The sequence below is a fragment of the Amblyomma americanum genome, chromosome 1 (assembly GCF_052857255.1).
Source record: "Amblyomma americanum isolate KBUSLIRL-KWMA chromosome 1, ASM5285725v1, whole genome shotgun sequence".
Lineage (NCBI taxonomy): Eukaryota > Metazoa > Arthropoda > Arachnida > Ixodida > Ixodidae > Amblyomma > Amblyomma americanum.
Window position 1 is genome coordinate 432,925,323 of NC_135497.1, and position 19,842 is coordinate 432,945,164.

At 49.5% G+C, this 19,842-nt stretch overlaps 1 protein-coding gene across 13 annotated transcripts in view; it reads right to left on the bottom strand.

Annotated features, from left to right (window-relative positions):
- The window catches only part of LOC144115886 (papilin-like), a 321,379-nt gene that overhangs the window by 64,474 nt on the left and 237,063 nt on the right, over nt 1-19,842 (bottom strand). For 9 of the 13 annotated variants that reach the window (XM_077650507.1, XM_077650503.1, XM_077650504.1 and 6 more), the window contains 3 exons: nt 8,822-8,983; nt 5,113-5,274; nt 2,216-2,377 (listed from right to left, as the gene is read on the bottom strand). In XM_077650507.1, coding sequence (XP_077506633.1) covers nt 2,216-2,377; nt 5,113-5,274; nt 8,822-8,983 — 486 coding nt within the window. The remainder of the gene's footprint in view (nt 1-2,215; nt 2,378-5,112; nt 5,275-8,821; nt 8,984-19,842) is intronic. The other 4 variants (XM_077650505.1, XM_077650502.1, XM_077650506.1 and 1 more) reach the window with 1 other exon arrangement.

A 19,842-nucleotide genomic window follows, 5' to 3' on the forward strand; every position in this document is an offset into this window, starting at 1 on the left:
GTTTTCTCGTCGCGTCCTCGCATTATTCGCAGGTGTTTCGCTTCTTGGAGGTCGGTTCTTGCCATAAACACCATCGTGACAACAAAGCCGTGGCGACAATGTTGCTCCCTTCGGGAAATTTCGTTTTTTTTTTTTTTTGCAGTGAACTTGAGAAGTAAACTTTGGCGAAAATAGAATTTCTATGTAGTTTTAGGAAATTTTAACAACCTGAACTGCGTCACATTCCCAAAACTGCTGAAGTTTACAAGCTGCTGTGGTCAAAACGGGCCTAAAATAGGTTTATTTGGTTATAAGGTAGATAATTATTGGTAATGGCATAGAACATCACTGCGTGGCGGGCTTCGTTCGCTCAGTCTACCCAGATAGCCAGGAATGAAAGGTTCGCCTCCATTTCGGGGAGCGGCAAATGGCGAGTGACAAGTGCTGAGCATAACAGGCGAATTCAATCCCGCGCATGAGGAAGGAGACGGATGTATAATCCCGACTACCACGCATGGAAACCAGCCCGCACTCGACAAACGCGTTAGGACCCCGAGATCCGCGAGCAGCATGCACCAATAAGACGTGACCGCCACCCCGACGCCAACGTTCGGTAGGTTACACGGATCACAAGGCTGTCCTCATAATCAGCTAATAACAGAAACAATGCATTAAGGGTTTGTCAGTACAATAATTTCTATAAAAGCGTTCCTCACAGCCACGTCTCTGTGTCATCTCTCAAATTCTCTGCAGATCACCTCTAAAAAGTATATTTTAACTGCTTCTTTCAATAGCCTCTCCCTGACTCACATGTCGGGACCTAGCTGCTCCTGTTATGCAAAACACATTGCGCGTGATCAACATATGCAATTTTTTTATAATCTGTTTTTCTGTCTGCGAGATGAATTCCGTTTGATCAGCTTTGTGCCTCCTATATGAGTATGTTGGAAACATTGCTGCCTGAAATTAACTAAAAACGCATCGACAGGTGCAGAACTAGCATGCAAACAATTACAAATAATACCAGCTATGATAGATTACGTTCATTGCCATGTCTAAGATCTTCTGACAGATAAGATGCGATTTTGATATTCGGTATAGAAGAACAAAGTTATTCGAAATCTAGAAGCTCGGAGAATTGTCACTCTATAATCATCAGCCTGACTACGCCCACTGCAGGGCAAAGGCCTCTCCCATGTCTCTCCAATTAACCCTGTCATCTGCCAGCTGCGCCCACCCTATGCTTGCAAACTTCTTAATCTTAACCACCCACCTAACCTTCTGCCGCTACTGTATACGCTTGCCTTCTCATGGAATCCACTCCGTTACCCTTAGGGACCAGCGGTTATGTTGCCTTCCCCTCTCATGCCCTGCCCAAGCCCATTTCTTCCTCTTGATTTCGACTAGGATGCCATTAGCAAGCGTTTGTTCCCTCACCCAATCTGCCTGCTTCCGGTCTCTTAACGTTACACCTATCATTTTCCTTTCCACAGCTCGCTGCGTTGTACTTAAGTTAAGCTGAACCATTTTCTTTGGGCTCCATGTTTCTACCCCATAAATGAGTACCGGTAAGATACAGCTCTTTTCACTTACGAATACAAAAAACTCCTAATTCGCCTGTCGCCAAATAGACCACTTCATCGACAACACACTATGCGTTTCGAGCACTGCGCACAGCGGCACAATTCACATGCGTTCAAGAATGGTTCCTTAGCCCCGCCGCGGTGGCTCAGTGGTTAGGGCGCTCGACTACTGATCCGGAGTTCCCGGGTTCGAACTCGACCGCGGCGGATGCGTTTTTATGGAGGAAAAACGCTATGGCGCCCGTGTGCTGTGCGATGTCAGTGCACGTTAAAGATCCCCAGGTGGTCGAAATTATTCCGGAGCCCTCCACTACGGCACCTCCCTCTTTCTTTCTTCTTTCACTCCATCCTTTATCCCTTCCCTTACGGTGCGGTTCAGGTGTCCAACGATATATGAGACAGATACTGCGCCATTTCCTTTCCCCCAAAACCAATTATTATTATTATTATTATTATTATTATTATTATTATTATTATTATTATTATTATTATTATTATTATTATTATTATTATTATTATTATTATTATTAATGGTTCCTTAGCATGTGGTAATTTAGGAGAGATTCCATGTCTATCAGGCTGAATCAAAAGAACTGCCGGCGCAGTGTTGGCGCACTTGATTACATATGCCGCGTCGCGCAGTGCATGCTTACATCGGCAGCGTCCGTTGCACTGGGTGCTGGTGTAAAAGTTGTTTCCGTTGCCCATGCAGCCACCGAAGATGAAAGGCAGGCAGCGATCCTCCTGCTTATTGTAGTAGAAGCGCCGGAAGTACGCGTAGCATGGGCCCGGGTCTTGGGGCTGCGAGCAAACATCTGCCCCCACAATGTGGGCGAAGGCCTATGCAAACAATGCCGCAGACAATCCTATTATGGGTTTCAAGTACTCTCTACCACAGTAAGCCTGAACACAGCTTAAAAGCAAGTGGTTTCGGCTGATTTTCCCGTACAGTTCGTCATCTCCATCAAGCTTTTGAAACGGAGTAACTAACTAAACGTTTCTGCAACAAAATGCTGCGGAAAAGCAATTCTAGAGCGAGGAAAAGCGATGTTCTCCGGGAGAACAATGAAATGTTTCAATGAAACCAAGCGAGATCAAGGTGGGGCCTTTGACCGTACCTTGAGTTGAAGAAAACGACCTTGTGCCATGGCGCTCTTTGGCCGCAGATTCCCTTGCGCCATAAAAATTCATAATCATCATCATCACCAAGCGAGTTCCACTTTAGGAGAGCAAGCTGGAGGGCTAGTTGGAGCTGCATGTTGCAAAGAAGTGAGTGCGAAAACTACACGAAGGGACATCAGAATAGACAGAGAAGACATTCACTAGCGCTACTACCAAATGTTTATCCAAGCATTCATGCAGAGTGCGAAATTAAAGGCCATGCATGCGCGGAGAGGAGCAATTGAGGCTCACATGTCACGCAACCGCGGTTTTTAATAAAAAAATATCTAAAATGCGCATCCAACAGCACACACATGTAAAGAAGTATCACTCTCGCTGTGATCAGCCTTTTTTATGTGATTTAGCCTATAGTAGAAGCCTGGCCTTTCCCGCTCCTGCGCAGTATTAATGACCCGCTACCACATCACGCAGAGAACAATATCAGAAACGCCAATCTTGTCCTTCCTTTTGCTTCTTGTGTAAGCACATGTAAGGCAAGATTTCAGAATACCAAGATTCTGTGCAGGAGCGAGAATTAATAGGCTGGGCTTCTCTAAAGAGGCTTATGACAAAAAAGTTGTCTGATCGCTGCGTGAGTGATACCGCTTTACACCTGCATTCCGTTGAATGTGCATATTTAAATTTCTTTAAAAAAAAGGCAGCGTGATATGTGTGCCGCAACTGCCCCTCTCCACAAATGCTGATCTTTCTCTTTATACAAGTTCTGTATGACAACTTGAGTAAACAGGTGCTAGTAGCGCAGGAGAATGCCTTCTCTGTATTTTCTTCTCTCTCTTGTCTAGTTTTCATGCTCGCTTCACTACAAGCCACATGGCAGCCGGGCACTCTTTGTTGCTTCCTCCGCAAAGACTGAATTCCCGTCGCCACAGAGTCTTCCTAGCTGGTAGGCTCAGGAAAGGATCATGAACATGGCATGAGCATGGACCATGACCTAGCAACTCCTGGCAGTATTGTTTCTTTTTTGCACATCGCAGCCACCTAGGCTTCGTTTTTACGCACCTTTCCAGCTACATTGACAGGCGCCCACACGCGCACAGATCCCGCACGTGTTACGCTGCAGGATCGGGCGTAAAGAAGCCGACAAGTGACCGTGTCTTATCCCACGTGTACGACGCCGTGCCTGACAATGCTCAGCGCTCTTGACGTGTGCGCTCAACTACTAGACCTGACCCCATCGCAATAGACTCCGAAACATGATCGCTAGCTGCCCTGGTGTTATCACGCTCCTTGCAATCAAATATGGTACATAACTTTATCGCATACGATTTGGTCCTAAAACCCCAGGAAGCTCAACTATAGTCGGATACAGCATAAGTCTGCAGTTAGGATCGGCCCACATTCACGACCGCAACAAGAATTCCTTCGCAACAAACCGGCAGACCGTTATGTTTTCCTTGTGAACTAAACAAGAAGCACATCTAAAGACGAAATTATGGGCTCAAGAACTTTTTTATGCCTCTAGCTTCGGATATAGCCGAAGTTAAAAAGCTTTTTTCGTTTCCTGTTGCGGTTGGTCAGCGCAGCAATATAGGAGACGGGGTCCCCGTCCCCTTATTACCAACTGCTGTTTTTCGTTTAAAGTTGTACTCGATTATAATCGTACTGGTCAGATTTATTAGGTCAGAATTAGGCCACCATACATCGACGCCTTTTCCAGGAGCCTCATCGCGACGGCTAATGGTTCATGTGTTAAACACGATGGCAAGACGGGCGAGTTGGTAATACATACTTAAGCGAAAATTGCGCAAAAGACGATGACAACAAGGAAAGATAGCGCTGCTCCTGTTGTTTTGTTTCCTTGTTGTCCTCGTCATTTGTGCTATTTTCGCTTAAGGCTCATGTGTGCTATCTAAAACACGAAAAAGCCAATGGGAGTGGACAAAATTGCTAGGAGCCCACTCGCATTTCATAAGTTAAGGTGAAAGTAATCGTGCACTGCCAATTCCAGTGCAAGATTGTTTTTTTTACTTCTTACGAATTCATTCGCCTACGTTTGTCGTTGGCCGGTTTCATTTTCGTTTTTTTTTATTCCCCTGACTCTCTTTAGCACGTTGCAAGCGGATGCACCGATATCTTTGTTAAATACAGTTTCGCCAAAAGAATGATTAAAACAACGATTTTGTGTCCCAAGGAATAGTCTCGACTCTGACAGCCAGCACGGCTATTTTGTTTTACTCAAGCTGCATTTATAGTTTACGCGCACGAAAAGGATATCCATACGTGGGAAATTAAAGGGCGAAGAAGTCATGCCATGTGGTCTTTCATAGCGCATAAACCGAATCAACAGAATAGGACGGCGAAGACATCTTATCAATAATTTAAAAACAAAGCACGCAGGATTGGATGCTCGCCCGAGGGTTGTACCAACCTTCGCAAAGCGTCTTGCACGCGTCGAGGTCTGCAAAGTTGTTCTTGTTCCCTTCGCAGCCGCCGTACTCGAAGGTCTCACACAATCCCGTCTGTGAGTTGAAGTAGTAGCGCTCCTGCGTGTCGTTGCAGCTGCCAGGATCCATTGGCAGGCGGCAGGGATCTTCCAAGAAAAAAGCCGCAAGGTTATGCATCTAAGCCTTGATTTGCTTAGTTCTTTGTAAGCCAAGGCTCAGTTCAGTATTCTAAAGAGGACGTCCTCTTAGAAGCGCTCACGACTATACAGGAGTAACAGCAGATGTAGTGCGTAGAGACGGTCTCTCAGGGTAACGGGGTGAAACCCAAGGGACGACAAACGTGGAACGGGATGTCAGATAGTCAGGCTGGCGGATGAGGTTAGGAAGATTACGTGGAGCAGGCAGTCACAGCTGGTGCACGGCTGGAGGTCAATGGTACAGGACTTTTTTCCTGCCGTGGAAGTAGTTCGGCTGATAATAATGACGATGACTCAATTATCCTGTAAGGCCACATTCTCACAGCCGGCCTGCTCAACGGCGCGGCGGCGATGGAGCCGAAAACCGCGGCAGCTACAGAGCAACGCGGTATTCTAATCGAAAGTGGTGCCGGACACCGGCAAACCAGTTGTGGCGGGCGCTCGCTTCTGCCATGTGACCCTACGCCAGTGCCTTTTTTTTTTCTCCGGCGTCACAAAAAAAAAACAGCGGCTGCGGCGGCGTAGTCCGAAGGAGATGCGAAGGTGCGGTGAAAGTCGTCTGTTTGCGTTGCTTTGCTTGGCTATTATCACAGAAAAACAATGCGATCTCGCAAGCGGTGGCAGAAGTTGGAAGTTAGTTCAATAACTTAGCGCAACTCAGTTCTTACAGCGAAACACCACGCGTACAGCACCAAAATATATTTATATGAATATAGCAAGCGCCCTCTCTGGCTCGCAGAAAGCAAGCCGTGGGTCACGTAAGGCGAGCGCCCGCTGTGACTGGCACGTTTTTTGTGGGGCGGGGCTCCGTCGCCGCCGCTCGACTTCAGAGTTCTAGAAGGTTTCTGTAGTGGCAAAAGCGGCGCTCTCCCCGTGAGGCATTTTGAAGCGGTTGCATCGGCGCGGCGCTGGCGTAGACTTCTAGAGCAGAAACAGCGCGTCGTCGGTACGCGCGCTGCGCGGCTACGAGGGGCCGACAGGACAGTCGCGCTGTTTTTTATGGCGTTATCACATAAGTATCCCATTTTTTTAATGCGTCACCGCTTGGCTAAAGGTTAAAAATAATTATACATTCGTCTTTTACATCTTCATTGGCAGCCAAGCGGTGATGCATTAAAAAAAACTGCAGTGCATTAAAAAAATGCAATTGCCAATCTTGCTGTGCCCCTCACCTCTTTCATTTCATTTCTCCATTCTGCCTGCTATACTTTATTTCAACTGCCCCAGCTCAGGTGCTTCAGAATCGATGGCAGATGCCGGGGCTAGCAAAAATCTTTTCCTTCCTTTTTACTATTATTTTAATAAAAAAAAACCACTACCACCACCAATCTTGGTGTTTCCGGGGTTTTGTTTCATAGTTTTTTTTTTCAAGAAGGTCAGGTGGAATATCTTCCACACGAAATAGGATAACGCTTGAACGACGAGTCCGCAAGTGCCTTTTACTCTTTCGCTCACTCTTCGAGGCTCATAACACAAGACACCGGATCCTTTCTTTTATAAGCAATAATTCAATACCGCTCTGACTCTAGTTTTATTAGTAAAAATTTTATAATACTATTAATATATAATGCGCACAAGGCGTTCTTATAACGCTAATAGGAGATTTTACAGCTACCCTTCTATTGTTGGACGTTTCATGGCTCATGGAACGGGCGGATGTAGCATCAGGTGCATGGGAGTATGACGCCCACTATTTAATGAAGGCCATTCAAGCATTCATGAAAATCGCCTCATAGTGCGCGATTTTCTACCCATGGTGTCAGTGCTTATTCTTTGTTCAAGTACACTTAAATTGGTTGCGCCTATATATATATAATGGCTAACCCATGCTGTTACTGGTTCTTCGAATACTCGCTTCCCAAAGGTCTTTTTTTTCAAATTAATGGAAACCTTTTAATTGAGTTCCATGTCGCTCCTGCCTAATCTTAGATATGACTTGTTTTCAAATTTAAGTTTAACGTTGACGTAACCACAAGCCAAATAAATTCAGTTTTAGAATTGTAAAATGATAAATTTGATGCAGTCAACGCAACGAACTTCCACTTTTAATAGAGCATTCATTTCGGGCTCGGACGTACATTCTCTGGTGGGACATATTCAACAATAAAATAACAGTTGTTATGTTCACATGATACCTAAATATGCATAAAAATTCCCCGTTTCCACTTTGTTCTGGTGCTCAAGCAATGGAAGGAGTAATTCAAAGATACCGTGGCCGACGCCTTAATGGTGTCACTGCCGGGACTGCGGCTGCCTGCCAGTCTTTGAGAGCTGCTCAGTGATCACGAATAGTGGCCTCTGTACCAAATATATAACTCAAACCTTTCAAATTACTTCTGCCGCATCCGTGAGCCCTCTCTCATTCTCACAGAAAGGGAAATGTCGTTTCTGTCCGCGTCGGCGGATGTAGGTCTCTAATCTCTCTCTTCGCCTAGTTTTATTTATTGCCTTCTTTTTCCTGCTTAATGAGCACTTGCTTTACTGTATTTTTTTTCGCTCTTCCCTTTTCTTTCGCCGCCGTGATGACTGATCAGCGGTTGTAGTGCGCCCTCGGCTGCTGGTCTGAAAGATTCGGGTTGGATCCCGGCCACAGCGTTCGCATTTAGATGGAGGCTAATTGCTATAAAGGCACGCGTGTACTGTGCAATGTCAGTGCACATTGAAGGATGTACCCCGGGGATTCAAAATTATCCAGAGTGGCTACGGCGTCTTTCATAACCCGAGTCACTTGTCCCAATAGCGACTCAGGTTACGCGGTTAAACCCCATATTGAACCCAATAAAACCGATCCAAACGTTTCACTTTATCTTCTCCAACACCTCCGTTCGTTCCTTTTACTCTTCGTCCACACCCTTTTATTCTTATTTTACCGTCGTTTCGTGCTACTGCCGAGTGGATTCACCTCCATTTCATTTAGCCAACCTTCTTTCACCTCCTCCTCGAGCTTCACTGCTCATTGCTTGTAATTAATTGTTCATCAACTTTGCCCGCGTTCGCCGGCCGCCTAGCCTACTTGCTCTGCAGTGCACTTTCCCTGCCCCAGATGGTTTTTCGCTCGATTTGCCTTTGGTTGGCAATGCATCCTCAGAGTGCCCCACCAAGGCGAAATGTTCGCGGTCGGCTGGGTGTGGAGTAGTACCCGCGTTTTGTAGACTATTTGCATATGTTAATGTCTCCGAGGGACGCGCTTACCCGTTTTTATTATCCCAACGCGCTTAAAGCGCCACCCTTTCCCAACAACAACGCTCAAACTTGCTGAATGCAACGACGCAGCAACGCAGACGGCCAGCTTTTCCCCTCAGTATTCGACGGCAGCGCCGCGCGCGGCCAACCGCTTTTTTTGCTTCAGCGCCCCTCACCGAAACCCGCTTCGCTTTTGCCACGAGTCGTTACTCGAGTCGTTACTTTTTTATCATCAGCGAAGATGCATTTTCTTGGGGTTTCCTGCACTGTCGCTAATACGTGGAGCGTCGGTTTAGCGAACGATCAAACACACCTTCACACTGGGCAATGCACTCTTCATGGGAGGCGAAGCTGTTCTCGTTCCCACCACAGCCGGTGTAGTAGAACACGTCGCAAACGCCGGAAGTGACGTTGAAGAAGTAGCGGGGAATCCTTTCATTGCAGTTGCCTTCTTTCACCGGCAACTTGCACGCACCTGTAGGTTTCATTGCCAAAGGAAAAGAAAAAAACTCTTACCTGCCTCTTTTTCACCCATCCCACTATTACAGATCAGCTACCGAAGAGTAATCCGGCATGTACTGGAATAATCCCTTGCACGGTAAGACACAACATCGAGTTCCCCAAATCTCAGCGGTCCTCAAGCTTAAATCTTGTACAGTCGTCCGCACGTCTTTCTAAAGCGCTCGAGCGACCCACTCTGTTGCGCATTTGTGACTACTACGCGGTCTGGCGGGCACAGTACAACGTTTTAATAATGAGGAGTGAAACACGATGCGTGTGGTTATGCATGCAAGAAAAGGCCATGTTTAGAGGCTTAAGTTTGTCGTAAGTGACGCATAAGCACTCCCCGCGGAACCATTCGAGCGCTCTAGAAAGCTTCAGTGTGGGCGACTGTACACAACCCTTTCATTAGCTTAATTAAACAAGACTACTGGTTAAATTTTCTATACGCAGCGCGAACAGACCACCACAAGCAGCTTTCACAGCCCATGCTCCAGCAAAATTGGTGCCCGTCCTGTCTCTGTGCTTCAGTCCACGAATTTTGGCCCCGCTCTCACGTCTTCAGCTAAGCCATACAACCTGTGTGTATTCTTTAATGTTATGACCTCACGCAGCCAAAGTTACCAGAACGAGTGTATAGGCCCCTTTAGCGACATGGCATCGCCACACTATGTTCACCATGAGGAAGCACAATGACCAGTGGTGATGATCCTACAGACAAGAACACGATGCTCTCGCCTACTCTCAAACCCAGGCATCAGCCCCCATCTTTCGCCGGGCTGCCAATACGCTGCGAATTTCCTTTGCGCCATGCACAACAAGCGGGCTTTGTAACCTCTGAGAGGGCTTAAAGGGGAGCTGAAACGGTTTCAAAATTGCATGAATTCAGTGGTTGGGAATAAAGGACCTTGTAAATCATGCATTTCAAATCTTTCTCGATTCTGTCCGTAAAAAGAGCTCAAATCGTTTATCAAAAACCCGCCGCTGACACGCCCTCGTCGCTATCAGGGAGCGCCGGGTGGTGGGATAGCAAAAGGAGAGAATTGGCGGAAGTGACGCCATCCACGGAAAGTCGGCCGGCAGTCCTGCTCAGGTCGCGTGCTCCACTCCATCCCGCGCTTTGGTCAACGACGGATGAACGCAACCTACTGCCCGTTCCGTTTTTTTTTTCTCCATTTCGGTTGTGTGAGACAAACTAGCGGTATGAGCATACCTAAACTGCCTCCGCAGATTATGTTAATGCATCAATATTTCATTTTTGGTTATTCTATTTTGTCGTCTCCTTGTAAACGTTTTGGCTTTTTTAGTCGGTTCACATCCATGCTGAGCTACAGCTACTTCCGGCGCAGTTTTATACCTTTTCACATGGGCAGTCTAAACACGGTTATGCTTAATCTTGGTAAGCCGTTGTCACATAGCTCGCCACATTTCGCGTTTAAAGCAACGAACGGCCCCTTGGGTGCAACAAACGAAGTGACGCTTTGATTGGCAGAGCGTAGCTATACATGAAAATATCTTAGTTATATAGAACCCAATGTACAATGCAGAGTCCTGTCCAATGGCGCCGTCCGGTGCCATTATTCGAGAGACTTAGCATACCGGAGACGTATTAGAATAGACGTATACTGGTTTACCCGACGCCGGCCGCGCACGCGCAGTGGCATGGGTACGTCAAGGTGCGGCCGCTGTGCCTGCTGAGGCACGTCTCCGCTGCGCTAAATCTCTCTATTTCTAGAATCACCGTACAGTACACCGCCGCGCCTCCCGCGAGCAGTCCGTAACAAGCCGCCTTCTCTATGGCGGAACCATGGCGCCAGCTTCAGAAAAGCGTGCTGAAATTTGTTGTTCTCGTGAACAATAAGCCGTCGAATAAAGGAATGTCAGAAATGAGTCTTTTTTGAGGGTCGCTGACATAACCGAGTTGCTGGCAGCCGTTGTGTTCCGAATTACGCGGTGAATTAAGCGGTTCCAAATTAAGCACCACTCGCATCACTCGCATGGTGATGCGAGTGGTGCGGCTGGCACCAGTGGGCATGCAGACCCGTTCTGTGCTGCCTTACTTCAGTGTGACTTTTTCTTTTGGCGCGGCTGGAGCCATCACCTAGTCTAATAAAAGTTTTAATCAATCCGAGCGACTTAACGCTGGCGACGAGGGTGGGACCCTCACTCGACTCTGCGGCAGCGAAGGAATGCTAAGACATCTTCCGTTCCCCACCTGCTCAGCATGGCCGCCGCCCCACCGAGGCATACAACGAGGCTTTTGGCTTCTCCCACCCCAAGAACTGGGAAGATTATGCACAGTGGTTGGGAATCTTCCTGGAGACGCAGGCTATCACAGGCCCCCGGTAAGAAGCGGTCCACGTTCCTTAGCCGTTGCGGTTCCGCTACGTTCCGGTTGGTCAAAGCGCTCTTGCCACCGCGCAGCTCAACGACACGCCCTTCTAAACAAAAAAAAAGCCGCCAGAGACAATCAAGACTGCTTATGTGTGAGAAGAGAGCCCGCCCGCTCCCTTTGTGAACGCAGTCGCCTCGCGATTGCAAACCGATGCCACGCAGCTGGCTATTCTACCTATGCATGACTCTACGTAGCCGCCCCCACGAAGCCAACGCACCCCTTCTGATCTGCGGGCTGATCCACCTTAAGGGTATAACGCGATAGCTAACGGGTAATGCCAGAATTGATCTTTCTTTGCTTAACATTCACAGGTTCCTGGGAGTCTTCGTACCCCTGCTCGAGCAGTGGTGCATTGGTTAAGTTTTGCGCCACTGCCCTGGGATGGCAGCTGCTGCCACCGGTGGGATTTGTGCATCCAGGTTGCTCTTCCCGAGGAACCTCGCACGCCTAATCATTAATTTAAACGCCACCGGTGGCGCTCCACCTGCAACCTGGCCAGGTTGAATGGTCGCAATCATTTATGGGTACCATCGAGTGTCTCCCTGCCCTTGGATGGCAGGCGCTGCCACTGGTGGAATTTGTGCGACCCAGGTTGCTCCTCCCGAGGAACTTCACGCGCCTAATCATTAATTTAACCGCCACCGGTGGCGCTCCACCTGCAAACTGGCCAGGTTGCATGTGGACGCCATCTTTTATGTGTACCATCCAGAGTCCCCAATGCCAAGGGATGGCAGGCGCTGCCACTGGTGGAATTTGTGCGATCCAGGTTGCTCTTCCCGAGGAAACTCGCGAACCCAATCATTAACTTAACAGCCACCTGCAAGCTTGCATGTAGATGCAATCTTTTATGGGCTCCATTGAGTGACATCACACACACACACATACACACGCACACACGCACGCACGCACGCACGCGCGCACACACACACACACACACACACACGCACACGCACACGCACACGCACACACACACACACACACACACAGTAGACAAACACCCCCCAAACGCACAAACGGATTTGTGTAAGGCGCACCACATTTATTGGGGTCCCGGTAGCCGCGGCTGGTGAGCCAGCGGAGCGGGCTGTTGACGTTCCTGGCCAGACCGGTTGCTGAAAGCGTTCTCTGTTGCACGAGCGAGAGCTACTGGTCTGCGCGAGGAAGGTCGCGCCAACTTCATTTTCATCAGCGAGGCTGGCGATGACAGCGCCGCTACAGATTTTCACTTAATGGGGCAAATAAGGCTTGTCACGTAATACTCACCGTGCTTGGAAGCACCTAGCCCTGAAACCACCAGAGCTCGCGAGGCGATAAAAGTTCCACCGCAGCGTCCAGACACATGAAGAGTTCGTAGCAGCTTACCTCGCTGCCTTTCGAACTACGCTGCAGCATTACAATTTCACCGCCCCCGACACCGCGCTTCGAGACTGTTTTGTGTTCAGGTTACGGAACGACAAGGTCAAGCGACAACTTTTATCTAATAAAGAAGTGACCCCTGCCAGTGCTGCTGACGAAGCAACCGCTGCCGAGGCCATCGACCAGAAATCTAGCCGCGTCTCCCGTCCGGGCATAACCACGCCACGCATCAAGTCAGTACACCAGGAAACGAGCGCGGATGTTGACAACGAGCAAGGCGGCACCGAAGATATAATGCGGTTACCGACCAATCCTAACCAGCGAAGGGACTCGGAAGGAATAGGAGGCGTCTCTTATGCTGGCTGCAGTGGCCCCGCTAACAACCTCTATGCCGCTTACGTGATTCCCAATGTAGAGGCTGCAGAAAAACTGGTCACATATTGAGAGTCTGCCGGTCTCGAAGGCCAGGGGAATGCCATCAGAACTCCGAGACCGACGGCGGGACACCCCGCACCAGGCCCACGCCTCGCACGAATATCTCCTACGGCTACAATCAAATAGCGAGCGCTATCCACGGTGTGCCTGCGACTGCCCGGAGTAATTAAGATACATGTGGTGGTCAAAATTGAAGGCAAGCCATGGCGAATAGAGATGAACTCTGGATTAACTTTTTTCACTCTTCTCTGACCCCACAGCCAGGCGGATTTCCCCAAACGGCTGGTTACCAACACTGAAACCACTAAGATCCCGATGAAGCAATATCAGGACAATCGTGCAGCGTGCACGAATATGGCCCACTCAGAGTTCAGTTCGAGGACACTGATGGCCTATTACATCTTATGATCGTCTGGGGAGAGGGTCCAAGGCTAACAAGGTATCAGCATTACAGGTGTGAAGCTTATGGACCATTAATTGCACTAAATTGGTGATATTCTAAGAATTCAATTCAGTGCTTGATGGACCATTGCTGTGTTACAAAGTACCACCTATGCAGTTTGCACTCACTCCCGAGGTTGTGCCGATCCAATTGAAGACACGTTGAGTACCCTTTGCACTTAATACAAAAATCGATCTAGAGCCGGACAGCTCCGACAACAAGGGGTCATGGAGGGGGTTGACCATGCTCAATAGAAAACCTCTATAGTCATCCCCATGAAGGCTAATAGCCAGGGACGTCCGTATCTGTGCAGATTACAAGTGCACAGTTAATGAAGCGTTGCAGCAACATGCATATCCAGTACTAGTGGTCGGCCATCTACTGGTATCCCTCTCTGCTGGAACCATCTTTGCGAAGCTTGATTTGGCCGAGGCTTGCCAACAGCTGCCAGTGGCCTAAGAAACGGCGGAGGCGCAGGATATCTTAACTGATCGGGGAGCTTTACGTGTACGCAGACTTCAATTTGGGGGTCAGTATCGCACCCAACATTTTCCTGAGTCCCATGTAAAAGCTTCTGCGCGGAGTAGCTGGGGTCATCGCTTACTTTGATGATGTCATTACAGCTCTAGCCTCACATGGAGATATGCTCAGTCGCCTACGTGAAGTTCTCCGGCGGTTCCAAGCCTTGAGGCTGAAAGTGAAGAAATAAAAATGCCAGTTCGGGGTGGCTCAGGTAGAGTTTTTAGCGTTTCGAGTCGACACCAAGGGAATTCATACGACACCTTGAAAGATTCAAGCCATCTTGAATGCACCATGTCCTGCAAACAAGACAGCTACTATCTTCCTTTGGTTTCCTGTGGCTTCTCCAATTCTACGATGCGCTTCTGCCCCACAAGGCAACTGTTGCAGAACCACTGCGCCGTCTGTTAAACAAGAATTCGGACTGGCTCTGGGGTCATGCACAGCAGAAATCATTTCATAATATGAAGCAACTCTTATTATAGATCCAGTTATTAACGCATTTCTATGAAAAAAAAAATACTCATCCTGGCTTGTGACGCGTCTGCATATGAAATAGGGCTGTGCTGAGCCACAAAATGCATGAAGCAGAGAAGCACCAATCACCTTCTATTCAATGCGGCTGTCTACTACTGAGCGGAATTATGCCCCGATTGATAAAGAGGCACTTTCAGTGGTTGCAAGTGCAAAAAACTTCCATGGTACGTATTTGGCCACCCGTTCCAGATCCACACGGAGCACAAGCCACTCCTTGGGTGATGTACCTCAGACCGCTAGACGCCACAGATGTTATCACCTCGGATGCTGCGCTAGTCCATTTTTCTTAACGGGTTCTAGTACTTGCTCTTCTACCAGCCAAGGAATCAGCTGGGCCACGCAGACGGCCTCAGCACAATTCCCCTAGCATATCAGCACCCAGATTACCCGTTTCCAGTAGAAATTATGCACCTGAACATACCTCTAGGACCTCCATTCATGCGGCGGACATCGCCACACACTCTGCCAACGACCGTAGCAAATCCCACGTACTCAACTGGCGTGGAAGGGGTGGCCACCAAGGCAAAGCACGAGTTTCGTCTTCACATCATTTGTGTGCAGGCAACATGAACTGTCAGCCCAAAAAGGCTCTTTACTGTGGGGTGACCTTGCGGTGATTCCTCAGAAGCACGTTCCCTGATCCTTGAAGTCTTGCATGTCGGATATGCAGGCATTGTTTGGATGAAGGCACTCGCCTGCGGTTACGTATGGTGGCCGGGAATTGTACGGACATTGAGGAATTGCTGCGACGATGCTCTCTGTGCCAGAAAATGCGACCAGAGATGCCCAGGGTACCATTCCATTCATGAGAGATGACCAGGACACCATGGTCTCACCTGCCCATTGATTTCGCGGGGCCGTTCCAAAGGCAGACATTCTTGATCTTAGTCGACTCGTACTGAAGGTGGCTGGAGGTCATTCCAGTGTCATCAATGACGTCACTCAGAGGGATTAACGCCTTACAGAACCTGTTTACAACACATGGCCTCCCAGACACTATTATGTCTTACAGTGGGCCTTAGTTTTCGTCTGCCGAGTTCCGGGGTTTCCTTAATACCAACCTGATTCAACAGGTGACCTCCACACCTTTTCATCCGTCGACAAATGGCCAGGCTAAAGAATGGTGCAAACCACCAAGGAGGCACTGTCTCGCATCATTCAGGAAATTTGGACAAATATTATTGTGGGACGACAAAAACAACGAATAAGAAAATGTTCCTGCCCGTGCCACTAAGTACAACGGGCTATGAAAATTGGACACGGAGACTAGATTTCATGTTGCAGCAACACATAACTCCGCTCACAAGCACAGGACGATCACCAGCCGAACTTTTGATGGGCCGCCGGTTTTTAACCATGCAGGACCGGCTGCATCCAGACAAGGCCCTACAAAAGTCCTTCCAGCATACAGAACCACTGCCGATGCCACACTCATTCCAACCTAAAGACCCTGTGTTTGCACGCAGCTGTGGCTAAGGTCACCCATGGACATCCGCTGCGATAGCCCTAGCCACAGGTCCAATCCCCTATGGAATTACCCTTCCAGATGGCCGAGTGTTACGCCGTCATGTTGCCCAGCTCCTTCGCCGGGCCATTGAGCCTTGCACAAGCGTCAAACCAGTGCCCACAGAACCACCGCCAGAAGTATACCCCACATAAGGTTCTTCACGGGGAGAAGTCCTATGCAAGGGACAACACCGGGACTAGTAAGCAGCGAGCCATTCGAGCACAGCTCATTCATTGCACGAGTGGCCAACGGTTGAATCATCCTCAGACGATACAGCCACGCCACAGACCGTGTCAAAGGCCACACCACAGCCAGTGTAGGCGTAGGAGAGATGGGTCTGCCGAACCGCCGACCCTACGCCGTACAGAGCAAGCTCGGGGAGGGGGGGGGGGGCCATCCCGTCTGCGAGACTTTGCACAGAGTCTGGCCGACTGCTGAGTCCGAACTAAGGGGGAAGAAATTTGCGCATTAATTCCGCGTGGTGGTGCAAGTGGTGCGACTGGAACCAGTGGGAATGCAGACCCGTTCTGCGCTGCCTTCTTTCAGTGTGACAATTCTTCTCGCGGTGCTGGAACCGCGACTGAGTATAATAAACCTTTTTGTGAAACCGACTTAACAGTAGGAGTGTCAGCTGCGATTCAATTTTGTTAACAGGCCCATAGCAGCTTCCGCCGGCGCAGCTGGCCCAGTCGTTTGCGCGCTAGCGCCTGTGCTGAGGTGTCGCTACAATCGATTATATATTTCTTTTAGTAGAGATCATAGGGTTGTCTGGTAGGTGGTCCCATGAGCAGGTCATTTAGTTACTATAGCGCTGCGCAATTCTAAAGCGCCGTCCGCTGTCTGTCACGAATTGGTAGCGCGTCTCCGACTTTCCGAAGGGGAACGCTATCGCGTCCAGATTCGAACAAGAGTACAAGAGAAAAAAGAGATCAAACAAAACAAAACGAAGCCGTATTTATAATTTAAAGGAAAAGAGCCTATACGAAACGAAAACACGAAGAACACACACTCAACACGCGTACAACACTACAGAAATAAAGGAAAGTTCACCAGGTACTGAGCGTCCTAGGTGAAGCGGGGATGCCTTGCAGACAGGGTGGATGCGGGTGGATGTAGTGCGATGCGTCGCTGGCGTTGCGTCGAAGAAAGCGGCGGAAGGGAGCCAGGTGGTGGTAGGAGCGGAGAGGAATCCAGGGAGACGCCAGTGTACTCCCGTCAGCAGCCCGAAGAACTTGGCAGCAGCAGAAAGAACAAGCGTAGCCGAGACCCGTCGACGGCAGCCCGAAACGCCCGAAGCTTACAGCAGGCTATGCAAGGGTGCCTTTAGGCAGTAAGGACCCTCAATCCATTGGCTGCCACCTCCAAGCTTTAAAGGAAAGCAGGAGGCTTGCGTCGGTGATCCAAGGGAGGTCACGGCAGCACGGACCCAACGTTAGACGGCTGCCACCTTCACGCTTGAATGTCCCGATCTCCGCTGCGCTGCTTTCCTTTACACCTCGTTTTTCTGATACGTCAGCTCTCAGCTCCTCGTGCTCGCCACGCGCGTCGGTGATCCAAGGGAGGTCACGGCAGCACGGACCCAACGTCCGACGCCTGCCACCTTCACGCTTGAATGTCCCGATCTCCGCTGCGCTGCTTTCCTTTACACCTCGTTTTTCTGATACGTCAGCTCTCAGCTCCTCGTGCTCGCCACGCGCGTCGGTGATCCAAGGGAGGTCACGGCAGCACGGACCCAACGTCCGACGCCTGCCACCTTCACGCTTGAATGTCCCGATCTCCGCTGCGCTGCTTTCCTTTACACCTCGTTTTTCTGACACGTCAGCTCTCAGCTCCTCGTGCTCGCCACGCTCTTTGTCGCCGTCACCTCGCACACACCCATCGCACGCGCACGCGCGCCACGCTGGGCTGGCACGCGCAGCGCTCCGCTGTCCGACGCACCGCTGTGGACGCATCGCGTTCACAAAGCCTCCGAGGATCTTTTGTGCACCTCACAGTCTTCGATGCGAAACAAACTGTATAGGCCGGCCGACGACCAGGTAGTAGTGTAATACCAGAGCGCCTCGTCCTCCATGCTCGTGGGCGCACCGTTGCAGTAAGTTTGCAGAATTCGGTACTGCGAGAGTTGCGGACTAATCGTTCATCCTTTCGTGATGAGGCAGGGACAGGACCTTTTTCGACGTTACGGTGCTACCATGCGCAGCTCGAGCACTGTGGGGCGGGCTGCAGCACAATGTTGCTGCGCTGTACAGCCGGGAACTCACTCCAGCTCACCAATTTTAGCACTGTATTGCAGTTCTAACAAGGCCTTCGGATGTAAGTAGGCACCTTACTATAAATAAATGAACAAACAAATGAATTTCTTTACCTCGTATATTTCTTGTAAGCATGCCAGCGATATGATTTCTATCATGTTTACAAGCGTTACAAGAAGTTGGTGCTCCGACTTTTTGAAAGCAGCGAGCAGCACTTCGACGCGAATTCCATTTTATTTTGTTTTGTGACTTGCACATGCGCCTACCCAAAACATACATACCAGTTGCACAAGCAAGCAGTTGCGTCTTCATACAAGCGCAAATGTGGCGACTTTGCTTTCGCTGTCGTTGTACTCCACAGTGTCGTTGGTTGGACCGTCATCTGTAGCCGCTGATGGTGCGAATATTAACAGTAAGGATTCAACCTGTTCGGCACTGCTTGATTAACCCATACATTTCTGAATCAAGTTGTCAAGCCATCTGTAGTAACGCGCTACGCAGCAACCCCGTCGGTTGCGGCCAGATCCCGCGGATGACGTCACTTAAGTCCCGGCCTATCACGGACAGCAGCGGCGTTCGCTGTGTGTCCTGAGGCGCTGGTGCACGTTTTCTTGTAACGAACAGCAGTTTGAGTTTATTTCCGTCCTTTTTAAACAAGGTATTCGTGTTCAACAGATAGAAAACTCTAAAATGCCGGAGGGAACTCAATTTTTTCGAAAAGTGTTTCAGCCTCCTTTTGAACATGTCCCTCTCACCCTCCTGCAATTACAAGAAGTCATCTGGGCACAGGTTGCATTGTGTACCAATCCAGTAGCAACCAGAGGAAAAGAAGCAGCTGGGTTGCGGAGCGCTGTGTGCGATGTGCACGACGTGTGTCGAGAGCTCTGCCGCCGCGGAATGTTCAGCCTGCATCAGTTCTCATCAGGCGTTAAAAATGCCGACCTAAGACAAATATGGATTGTTGCGATGCGTAGAACAAATTACGAGGAAAAATACAAAAGCACGAGTAAGTACTGTGTTTGAAATGGTCAACCAACTGCCTGGACATCGCAATACGTTTAGCATTCAGCGGCCGTGTTATGAGAACATGCAGGTTTGCTCAGAGCATTCGGGACGGGGTGAGCGTGTGTGTGTTTGTCGCTGGAGGACGGCGTGTAGAAAACGTCTTCCTTGTGAACTTGGAGGCCTGTTACCTAGCTGCGAGCTGTTCTGCCGCTCTCCTCCCTGCGGAGGATGCGTCGCCGAAGCGGTGCCCCACTGTACGTGTGGTGACGGCTGGTCGGGGCCCTCGGCTCGTGCGAAGCTCGAACCCAGGGGTGGCTGATGGCCTGTACCCACCTAGTAAAGACCACATCGACAGAGTGAAACCCCGTGCCAATTCTGCTGCCCG